The sequence below is a fragment of the Theobroma cacao genome, chromosome 4 (assembly GCF_000208745.1).
Source record: "Theobroma cacao cultivar B97-61/B2 chromosome 4, Criollo_cocoa_genome_V2, whole genome shotgun sequence".
In the NCBI taxonomy this organism is placed as follows: Eukaryota; Viridiplantae; Streptophyta; class Magnoliopsida; order Malvales; family Malvaceae; genus Theobroma; species Theobroma cacao.
In genome coordinates, this window is record NC_030853.1 from 50,577 (window position 1) to 63,218 (window position 12,642).

General features: G+C 32.6%; 1 protein-coding gene across 1 annotated transcript; it reads right to left on the reverse strand.

Annotated features, from left to right (window-relative positions):
- LOC18600670 (isocitrate dehydrogenase [NADP]) lies at positions 2,019-9,011 on the reverse strand. The gene is made up of 16 exons (XM_018120076.1): positions 8,850-9,011; positions 7,505-7,548; positions 7,298-7,407; positions 7,085-7,122; positions 6,855-6,932; positions 6,706-6,759; positions 6,509-6,610; positions 6,296-6,387; positions 6,093-6,196; positions 5,944-6,012; positions 5,745-5,860; positions 5,550-5,584; positions 4,937-5,079; positions 4,709-4,831; positions 4,415-4,513; positions 2,019-2,297 (listed from the first exon to the last, which is right to left on the reverse strand). Exons 1-15 carry the CDS (start codon positions 8,896-8,898, stop codon positions 4,426-4,428), a joined length of 1,245 nt encoding a protein of 414 aa, XP_017975565.1. The 5' UTR covers positions 8,899-9,011; the 3' UTR covers positions 2,019-2,297; positions 4,415-4,425.

Genomic DNA, 12,642 nt, shown 5'->3' on the forward strand with positions numbered 1-12,642 from the left:
TAGCAGACAATTAGCATTCATACCATTCTTTTTAGCAATAACATATCTCCAAAAAGAATCCCTCTCTTCATCGAAACACCAAACTTATTTATTAAGGAAAGAACCATTCTTGACATGAAGATCCACAAATCTTGAACCTCCATTCTCCTTAAGAGCATAAAGAGAATCTCAATCAACATAATGAATTTTACAGTTCGAATTATCTCCAGACTAGAGAAATCTTCTTTGCATTCTATCTAGTGCCTCCTTAACATTATGAGGTAATCGAAACAAGGACATATGATAGACTAAGAGACTAGAAAGAACATATTTAATAGGAATCAATCTCCTACCAATTGAGAGAAATTTACCTTTCCAATTAGCTAGTTTATTCTCAAATTTATCCACTATGGGTATCCAAATAACTCTTAAGCCAAGATTAACACTAAAGGGCAACCCTAAATTAAGTGAAAGGGTGAGCCCAATTTACATGAAATTTCACGAGCCCAATCTTGAAGCACATGATCTTGGATGCCGATTCCATAAAGGGAGCTATTATTAAAATTTGTTTTAAGACCAGATAGTAACTAGAAGCTAGTAAAATTCTCTTGAAACAAAGTAAGCTATCTATGTCAGGCTTGTAAAATAACATGGTGTCATCTGCAAATTGGAGATGAGACACCATAAAACCATTGCTCCCTATTCAAATTCCATTACAATAACCAAGAGAAACAACCTTGCTAATCATAGCTCCAAAAGATTCCACTACTATGTTGAATAAGAATGGAGAAAGAAGACATCCTTGCCAAAGCCCCCTGCTGATTTTAAACTGCAGGGTTAGGGTTCCATTAACAAGAAAGGAAATTGATGTTGAAGAGATGCAAGAACTGAGCCAATTCCTCCATCGAAGACCAAACCCCATTTTAACCATGCTTAAGTCTAAGAATTCTCAATCAACTCTATCAAATGCCTTATTGAAGTCCACTTTCAAGAAAACACCATCATGTCCATCTTTTTTAAGCTTACCCAAAACTTTATTAGCAACCAAAGCACAATCAAGAATTTGCCTACCTTTAGTAAAGGCAAACTAGTTATGACTAAGGATGGAGTCCACAACATGACGAAGCCTATTGGTGAGGACTTTCGCTGTCAACTTATATATCCTTTCAAGTTCCAACCAAGCTCATCAAACCATAATCACTAAGACTTGAAGGGTCGGCCTATTTTGGAATAAGAGAAATAAAAGAAGAAATAATTCTAGCATCAAACTTACCTAAATCAAAGAACTCCGAAAAAAGATCATAACATCAGACTTGATTCTATTCCACTGATTTTGAAGAAAGCTCATGTTATAGCCATCAATACGTGGGGTCTTGTTTTCATCGCAGGTTTTGAGGCAAATGGGTGGATTTAGGTCCTTTTGAGATTGAGTTATCTCAAATTCGATTTTGGTTTGCTTGAATAAAATTGTCTCATTTCATTTTAAAATTTATATAAGACGTATAGAATCAAGTATTATTATTTTATGTCTTAATGGTTACATTTTTTAAACTGTATAAACAATAAAAGCAAGTTTAATACTTGCCAAGAAGTTAAAAAATTTTCATTATCAATATATTAAATTAAAAATAATCTTAAAATTAATTGATTTGAAATGATATATCACACAGATATTTCGATTTCAAATCATTTTAAATGCATGAGTCATTTCAATTTGAGCATCTCAAATTGGAGTTATATTTGATTTGAGCTTCTTGAAACTTGGATCTTTCACTTTTTGATCATCTTGAATCCGGTTAGGATACTTTACCTATATTAATCTGTTAAGTTTTAAAGCTCTACTTAAATTTGATGTCTCCTTTTCCTTTTTCTCCTTGACTTCTTTCTTCATTCTGTTCCGTATACAAAGCCCTGTTTTTTCGGTCCTCTCCTCTCCTGAACGTCTTTCCACTTGTGCTAGTTCCAATTTTGTTTTAACCTAATTCATAAATAACTATTTATCTTTGCAATGCAAACCATTAATCATACATTACACAAACTTCAATAATTGCTACCAAAAGGATAGAAAATAGATAAGTTTCAATGATGTGAGATCATTATCTCAATTCTTTCATCATTTGGTCACAGCCAGAGTGAAGGATACAACCAGGGAGATTGAACAAAATCCACATACAGTAAATAGCGCATAATCAGAGCCTTACAAATAATGTCCATCAAATGCCATCCCCAGCCTTCTCACCTCACATTCACGCTTTTATTATTTCCCTGCAAAAGCCCCAAAGCATCAACAAGAGCTCTCAACCCTTGCATATCTGAACCTGCAACAGATTGTGATGCAAACATTAACCGCACTGAGTAAATTCAAGGATTGAAATCATATATAAATCTTTTTGACAAGAAGCCCCTTTAAAACTTATAGCTAATCTCCTGAGCAAAGTCACAGTCTATAACAATTACATTTCAATAATGAACAAAAGTCATAGTCCACCTTGTGATAAATCTCTTATATAGAGTTATTTTGTCACATTTTAAATGTTAAAATAGTTAAATCCTTGTGCTTTTAAGTTACATTTAAGCAGCTATTATGCTTTTAGTTGATAAGTTTAATGCATGTTGAACTACTTTAGATTGAGTAATTCTAACTCATTTTCATGCTAAAAGTCCTAATTTGAGTCATTTCTGGTTTAGTCATTGCTTTGAAGGTTCTCAAGTGTATAAAGCGTCATGAGTGTGAACCGCGCAAAGATGGCTATGTACAGATTTTTACTGAACATGCTGCAGTATTTTAGACATAACTTGCACTACAGAAGTCTGATTGATGAAGTTCTTGAACAATTGGAAAGTTAAAAGGAAGGGCTACAACTTTCATGTTTATCACTTTGCCCAATTCTGATCAAATCGTGGTCAAACACCTTGTTGAAGTCGGAGCACTGCAGTTTTCTGCATAAGGCAGCAAGATAAAATGAAGGCTGCAGCTTTGGAGAGTCAAGGTTGTGGCACCCTTAATGTCCAAACTCCCATACATGAGAAAGAGAGCACAGCGCTGTGGCGCTGGTAAAGCAAGGCCAAGGTGCCCTAGTAAGTTGAAATTCCCATACTCTCACCCGAGAGCAGGGTGCTGCGGTGCCCATCGTGTTTCCAAATTACTACAACTTACAGGATTTTTAAAACTAGGGTTTTTGAAGAGTATAAAAGGGCCTTTTCAGAGGTTTTGAAAGGGAGAAAACAAGCAACTATTTTAGGAAAAAAAAAAAGCCAAAAACAAAGAAAGAAAGTAAGAGAATTCGAGAGAAAATTGAGATTAAAAAGCTTCAAACTATTAGTTTCTCTCTCTACTTTAATTTCTCTTATTTTCTTTAACTTAGATTAATAGTTAATTTTCTTTGAATAATGTTTTTAGTTAATATTATGAACTAATTTACTTTTTCTAGGATTATAATTGAACTCAACATATAATTTGAATACTTTATTTCTCTTTTATCTATTTTCTGTAGATATGAATTGTTTATTCCAATTCTATGTTTCATGTTTCTAATTGCTTGATCACCAATTAAATTGATTTAGATATCTAAATATAACTTGACAAAAAGAGTTTAGATTAGGTCATGAATGGAATAACATGTGTTTAAGTTCACTTAATTGATTAAGCAATTTGATTTGCATATAAGCTAGACATATTCCTCTATATTGTACGTAACCAAAATTAGAGCACAAACTTAATGAATCTATTTTCAATTGAATTTACATAAGCATATAGTAAATTAATTGAAAGAGATTTTTATTGACACCTCAACAAAGACTTATAAATAGCTTAGATTTTAGGTTAGCAACTCAATCCATTGAAATAAGTCTAGAAGGAGAGATGATTCAGATGAAGTGTTGAGGGATATCATAAATCTAGGTTTTTAATCAATTGTTTTTCTAGTAAATTTTTTCATTTAATTATTAGTTTAAGTTTGTTAGTTCAATTTTGCTTTTAATTAATCTTTTAATTTTGATTACTTGGATAAAATTAGTTTGTCACAATTTTAGTAATTGGTGCAATTTCCTGTGGTATTCGACACTCTACTTCTATATTACTTGTTATGATACGTACACTTGCATGAAGAAATTTCAACAACACCTTGCTCTACCAGAACTACACTTTTCTCCTCTGATATAACAAGAAAGAAACATGCTGTAGAGATACTATGTTCCCATATTTACCAAAGTTACAGCATCTATTGGAAATATACACTTGCCAAGGAGTTCATTGCAACTAAATTTCACAGCATAAATAAGTTTATTTAATATGACTATCTTCACAATAAAATGATCTCTTTCAGGTGTAAGAACAAACAAGCACAAAGGACTTGGTCAGGACTTAATACACAGAAACATTTTGAAACTGCAAAATAAATGTCATTTGGTAGCAAGACGAGTTAGACGTAGTTACCATGTTTAAAATCATGCTTTAACAGAAAGTCTTGCTCTGAGCTCTTCTGCCACAGCATCAATGAACTCCTCAGTGTTCAGGTGTTGGTCCCTAGCAAGCCTGCATCATTCATATGAATGTTACAATGATATTATGTATAATTGCATATATGCATGCATGCAAGTGAACATACAACAAACATGAGTGCCCAAAAACATATCAAATGTATGTATATACTCATTTGCAAATTCATTGACCATATGCTGTAAGCTCTTGTTATTTAAACTGTATAAAATGTGCTTGATAAATAATTACTTAGACCCGTGAATGATCAGTGCAAGATCTTTGGTCATCTTCCCAGATTCCACAGCTCCAATACAAGCTGCCTCAAGTTTCTCAGTGAACTCCAAGAGTCTGATATTGTCATCCAATTTTGCCCTGTAAACAACAAAATTAATATTCTCACTTAGTAGTTTTGGTAAACATTTAAATAATCTCATTCAATACCAACATAAAAAGGAATTAAACAAGTGTTATTACTACCTGTGTGCAAGCCCACGTGTCCAAGCAAAGATGGATGCTATGCTGTTTGTGCTGGTTTCACCACCCTTTTGGTGAACTCTGTAATGTCGCGTAACCGTACCATGAGCAGCCTCTGCTTCTATTGTCTTCCCATCTGGGCACACCTGACATGTAAACCAATTCATTTTTAAGTAGGGCAGATTTGGTGCATAGGATGTCAGTTACGATAAAACAGAAAGCATGTCATCCCAGGTTCAGTATTTATCTTAAGAGGAGAGGATGACTCAATACAGTGGAGGGGACGAATATTTTTAATCGTATGGGATAGGATGATAGATATGAGGGGTAATTTTGACCAATAACAAAAATTATCATACCAAACTCTTAATCTTGCACACACCAAATATAGAATAGGATAAAAATTATCCAAACCTACTGGCAATCTTTGCACACACAAAACATAAGATACGAGATATTATCTAATCCAATTCCCTTCCTTATATTATTTTATCTTATCCTCTTCATTATCCTCTGCATAAAATGCACCCATAACTTCTTAAATATAAACTTATTATTTCCACCAGCAGATAAGAAGATAAAAGTTGAGAAAAGAAACTGTAGACATGAGATATACCAGCACAGATGTCATCAATCCAAGAGATCCAAACCCTACAAAAAGCAATTTAGGTTTAGTTACCAGGCCAATATGGATTACATGCAATAAGAATAATGCATAACAAATCTCAGAGCCTTTATGGCTGCAAACTTCATCAAACTGGGGTTGAAAGGGGGAACATTTCTTTGCCTACTACTAGTTTGTAGCACAAACCTTGGGCTAAGAAATCACTTTGGACATCACCATCATAGTTCTTGCATGCCCACACATAACCTCCTTCACTCTTGACAGCATATGCCACCATATCATCAATGAGACGGTGTTCATACCTTCAATTAAATCATCTAAATCAATATTTAACATAAATATAAGCAATAATAAGGTCATTTAAATAAAATAGATCCCTACTCACCATATCCCAGCAGCCTCATATTTTGATTTCCACTTAGCCTCATAAACCTCTTGAAATATGTCCTTAAATCTTCATTGAATAAACAAACATGTTTATAGGAGTCAAAATTGAAAAAGAAGTGAATAAGACTAATTAAGCAATCTGCATACCTTCCATCATACTTCTTAAGAATAGTATTTTTGGTACTAAGATAAAGGGGCCACTTTTTCTGATAAGCAGTGTTCATAGAAGCCTCAGCAAAAGCACGTATGGACTGCATCCCCAGTCAAATGTAAAACAAAACAAATCAGCCACAACTAGAACAAGCAAATTTGGCTTCAACAAGACCGTCAAAAGATTTATAGATTCAGACCTCATCTGTGTTATACATGGCCAATGAAACTCCTCCATCACCAGTGAAGTTGAAAACTTCCCACTCTGTCTTCTCATCTTGTCCCTCTGGCACTGCAAACAACAGAATCAATAAGCCAGTTATTTATGAACGAAGTTGTGCTGAAAATTAGAAAATACAAATTGTAAAATGGCAACGGAATCTTAGGAATCATCAAGCAAAGAAAAGATTTACCAAAAACAAGTTTTAGTTTCCCAGGTCCTTTAATGACAGCATCAGTTGCTCGATATTGATCACCAAAAGCATGCCTTCCAATGCATATAGGCTTCGTCCAACCTGATGAGACAAGAAGTCAGTGTCACTTCATATAAATGTAAAAAAATAATAATAATAAAACATATAGAACTTCAACATCAAAAAAAATTAGAGACCTGGGACCAATCGCGGGACATTTTTGCAAATAATTGGTTCTCTAAAGACAGTACCTGAAAGTTTATGCCAACCAAAATAGCTAGTTATTGAACCAACACAAAATAATAGGAAAATTTTTCAGTGAAGATATGAATGCATTAACGCTAACCGTTCAAAATGTTCCTAATCGTCCCATTGGGACTCTTCCACATTTGCTTTAAGTTAAACTCCTTAACACGAGCTTCATCTGGCAATCACCAACACCATATTGTAAGAACTTGCCCAATTTCAAGCTTTAATGAATATCACCATCCAGTAAGAATCCAAATTTCACTAATTCAACAAGTGAATGCTTGCTTCTTTCCAGTAAGAAATTCAGAATAGTTCAACGATGTATACCTGGAGTAATAGTAGCACACTTGATGGCTACATTGTACCTAAAATAAGAACCAAAAGTACTAGGGATCAGCAGGAGAACAAAACTCTGATAACAAAATGCAAGTACATGGACCCAATTAAGTTACCAGTAGGAACAACAGCATTGACTAAATATTAGTCCAAAGAGATATTATCATTATGTAGGAATTTTAGAAAGAAATAACAAAAACATACTTAAGAGTAGCTTCTGCACTTTCAACTGTAACTTTGTCATCAGTAGCATCACGATATGGAAGGCCAAGGTCAAAGTACTTAATGTCCAACTCCAGAAAGGGAAAAATGAGCTGCAGAAAATCAAAGGATGTTAAGTTCACAAAAACTATCTTTAAATCTTTTGACAAATATTATATACACAGCATCACACACAGATCAATGAATCACCTTATCCTTGATAGATTTCCAAATAACTCTGGTCATTTCATCTCCTGTGGGACAGAAATGAACAAGCACATGGGATCAGGAGGAGAAATATAAGAACGTTCAGTGACCAAAGAATTTCTAATAGTGATTATGCCAATTCAACAGAACCAACACAAAGTAACTGCAAGGTATAATGTACAACATTGTCAAAGCCTTAAAACGCTTAAGGTATGCCTTGTGGTATTCTTCTCATAAAATTTATAAAACTCAAAGATATCTTCCCTCTTCAACAAAAACTCAATCATTATACCTCGCCATATATATGCATATATGTAGTTTGCTAACAGGTTTTCTACAACATGCTCAATCCAATGTCAAGAAATTATTCTTTTCCCTAGATTAAACTTTTCATGACAAGCCATGCAGTGCCAGTACAATAGCATGCTTTAGCCAATTTGTTAGTTATATATTAATGAAAGATCTCCTGAGCCCTGCCTACTGCATAAGAGCTCATTAAAAACATCACAAAACAATCAACATAATCGAATAAACAGCTTATTAAGAAAGGACTGCCTAGCACACACATAGTGAAAAGGATGTTCTTGGCTTTGATTTGAAAACAGTCCTCTTTTCCATTTTTGGCCTTTTAGATTTGGAAAGGCTTTGCTTTTTATGGGAATGGAAACCATTTTCAGCTTCCTGCTTTGTAGCTTAACCATTGGATTATAACTTTGTCCTTCATTCCTCATTTCCATCTTCCAACCAAGCAAAGCTTAGGTTGATCCAAATGAAAATGGTTTCTGAGAAAATAGAAATTCACAATAGCAGAAAAATGAAAATAATAAAACATGTTTTAACTGTTTCAATATATATTTAAAAAAAAGTTTTTTTTCGCATTTACTAAACACACATTCTAGAACTCAACTGAAAAATGGTTTACAGAAAATGAAATGACCTAAGTTTCTCAAAATAAATTAAGTTGCAGGATCTATTATTATTGTAAATTTGTAAACAGATATGAGATGTTAATTTGATTGGTAATAGTGACTAGCAGCATCTCCATAGGTTATGGACTCCAAACAAGTCCAGATTGGCATCCACAAACAGTTTAAGTTTTGGTTTTTATTTCTTTTTCCCAAGTGTATCAAGTTAAGAAAGAAATGTTAATATAATGATCAGATAAACACCTTTGCATCCAATCGAAAATCAACCACAGTTAAAGCAAAGAACAAGTCCGGATCTCAATGCAAAAGCTAATATTGATTCTAAGCAAAGTAAACCATTTGGATCTGAAAGAGAAAGCAGCAGCAGAGAGAGGGAGATCTGCGGATAGGGGGAAAAGAAAAGCTGAAAGAAAGAGACATACCATCCATCTCAACGATGGGATTGACGACCTTGATCTTCTCAAAAGCCATTGCTTTTAGTGTTAAGCCTAACTGATTTCTGCTCAAATGTATGTGGTTTTTAGATGAAAAATCAAAACTGGGCAGCTTTGTTAGAAGAAGATGACATCCGAATTGCTGACTTTTTTACCTCACCAAACCCACTATTTATATTATCAACCTATCTTCCCCCACCAACCATAACGACTCATTTACAAATATATTTTTTAGAGGTATTTTAAAAAATAACTCTTAAAAATAAGATATTTTTAAAAATAGTTATTTTCATAATTTTAATTATTTTTAGTTAAATTAGATAAAATTATACGTTATGATGTTATATGTCATGTACAAAAATATGTTACATATCATGATTAGGTTGTTATCCGTCATGTACAAAATATGTAACAAGTCATTGTTAGATTATTACACACTATATACAAAAATATATGACAAGTTATTGTTAGGTTGTTACACGCCATATACAAAAACATGTGACGAGTTATGGTTAGGTTGTTACACGTCATGGTTAGGTTGTTACACGCCATGTTGAAAAAAAATATTGTTGTTACATGCCATGTACAAAAATATATTACACGTCAAGGTTAAAAATGGTTGTTATACGTCATGTTGAAAAAAAAATATTATTATTGCACGCTGTATTGAAAAAATATTGTTGTTGCATGATATATTTAAAAATATTTTGTTACTCTTTAATATTTAAAATATTGTTGTTACTTACAAACCAAAATTTTAAATCCTCTAAAAAAAATTTCTTTAAAAACCTAAGTTTATAAATTTCAAAAATTTGAGTTTATTAGTATCTAGGTACCAAATTGATTCAATTAAAAGTTATTTCATACATGTGATTATTTCTACCGTTTTAGTTTTATGTAAAATACCTAAAAATCGAATTTTTCAAATAGCTACCCACCCATGCAGGTTAAAACTATTGCTTAGTGTCTTGAAAACACAAGAAAGATAAATCTGAAAATGCGAGAGAGAAATCGGAAGTATAGCAGACGAATGCCGAAGAGAGAAATCGATAAAATTTGAGAAAGTGGGATGCCGAAAAGACAAATTGAGAGAAATTGTGATGAATGGTTTAATTTATTTGAAATAGTTTAAAGGTAATTTTTTATCAAATCATGACTAAATATGACTAAAAATAATTAAATTTATTTTAATGGTTATTTTTAAAATATCTTTATCAAGAAATGTCATTCCTCATAATTTTTATTCTTTGCTTTTCTAATAAAGTCACAAATTACAAATACAATAAAAGATCTCACATGAAAAAAATTAATGAAATAAGTTGAACAAAAAAATTAGTTAAGAAGTTAGAATATAATTAGACATAGATAAATTTAACGTAAAATTAAACTAAATCCACTTATAATGAAAAATTAAACTTGAAATCTCAAAATTTTAAAATCGACAAGTCCTTTCATTGATTTTCTCTTTTTTTATTACTATATTAATTTTTATTTTACATACCACAATTTAATGTCAATCATATAACCAACCAATACATTTATATTATTAGAGAGAATTCAGCTTCAATAATTAAATTCAAATCATAGAGATAGATGGAGCTAGCCTTATCTTAGCTTACCTTGGTATTGTAATCTTATTACTTTGATATATCTTATCACTAGTTTACATAGGTTTTATTTATATTGTAAATTCTTAAGTTTGTACATAGTGGAATGAATAGAAGATGACTCCCTGCCTTTACACCCAAATGGGCGTTTTGTTAACCTATATTTCTTTTATCTTTCTTCATGGCCGACCAATCAAACTCTGTCAAGTTCTAATATCATTTCATCTAACCAATTGAATCATTTGGTAACCATGGGATGCTGCTATACACTACACAGTTATCCATCAAACTTTACCTCAATTTTTCTCATTATCGATGAAGCTCAAATGCAACAAAGAAAACTCTTGTGATTATGTAACAAAGTTATGGATGTATCATGTGTCTTGTGTTAATGCATGTTGTTTTATCTGCTTAAATTGATCTTCATATTGTCATATGATGTATCCTTTATAGAGATGGGGAGTGAGGATGATTTTTTTGGTACTGGAACCTTGAGTGATCAAGCTGCTGATGATAAAATAGGAAGATAAAAATGTAGATGTTGCATTTGTGAGTTGAACTCTTCAACTTGAATATAGCTTCTTATCTTTGCATTTGTATGTGGATACCCAAGAAGCTTCTTAATTAACTTTTTCTTACTTTTGTAAAACAACAATACCATTACCATGATATTTACTTCTTCTTTTTTTCATATTTGTTGACAGCCCACTCTTACTATTTCTCTTTTCTGAGTATTTGTGTTTGATTTTTATGAATGAAACAAGGAAATTCTTGGTTGTCATCTTAAATGCTCTATTTTTATGGTAAATAGATTTGTAATAGTTAATGCACTTTCCTTGTATTCAATTTTTTTTTTTTGGTCATTGTTGGTCATAATGGTGGTACTGGTGGACTCTTCACTCTCTTATTTTGGGTTTTAAGAGTAATATGAGTTATGTTGAATAATATGATTTTTGTTTGTCGGCAGCCCAAACTTTCCACCGCCCAACCCCAATCTTTTGCCCAAAATTAACTGACTAAACCCAGTTGGGGAGACAAGGTTACTCTTGTAATTTCAAGCGAATTAGGGTTTTGTCATCTCTTCCAGACTTATAATCCGCCTCCTCCTCCTCCTCCTCTTTCTTCCTCGGGCTAACTCTTTTCATCCTCTCTTTAAAATTTTCCCCTCTTTCTGTGTTTTTGTCAGCTGGGGATTTTCGTAAAAGAAGGCAATAAATTAGAGTCACTGCTGCGCTTGTATTAAAATAGCGACTTCAGCGCTGTACGTTGCCTATATCAATTTTGGGGCTGAGATTTTGGCATTTTGCTTGTTTCCCTTCAAGTTTTATGCATACAGATGCGCCAACATTTTTAAATTTATATATATTTCTTTGTTTTCTATGTTCTTTTTTTTTAGAATCAGAGGGAAGTTATGAGCATTTCAGTTAGATGATTGATTCTGCACCGATTGTGCCATTTTTTTCTCTACTCTCTAATTCGTTAAGAGATTGCAAGCCACAACTTAAATGCATCTCCATCCAAATTTCAAATGAACTTTAATTGTGTTTCATTTTTAGTTTTTGTTGAATTTAATTATTATGGAAGTGATGATTACTTCCCCAGATGATCGAAGCTGAACATACTGTGCGATTAGATTCTCATCTTTCAGGAGAATCCAAGCCAGGAATCTGATCCATAATCCTTTATTTTGATTTGATTTAATTGCCAAGGATTCTTCCTATTTTTGAACAATTTTGTATTAGTAAATTACAAATTACATGTCGACTGAAAATCAATTTACTTCTATTTTATTGAAAACTAAACTTGGAATTTGATTAGGTTTTTGTAACAAAATGAGGCGAGCTGATAATGGCGGGTTTATATCGTAAAAAATGATGACATATCCCTTATTTTTTTCTCATTTTAATGTGTGAAATTAAAAAAAAAAAAAAGAAGAAGAAATGGTTGGTATCAGAATTCAACACCACATTTTTGATAACTTAACAAGTGAAAATGATACTACCTCCTGAAAATGTTTGTCCTACCATAGAAATATACAACGAAAATGTCTAGTTCCACAGCCCTTTTTCACCAAAATGAAATAAAATTAAAAAAAGAAGCGATGATGTCATAAAAAAATAAAAATAAAAACTAAAGCAGAGGCAGAAACAACAGCACCGCCAACTGCCAACCTG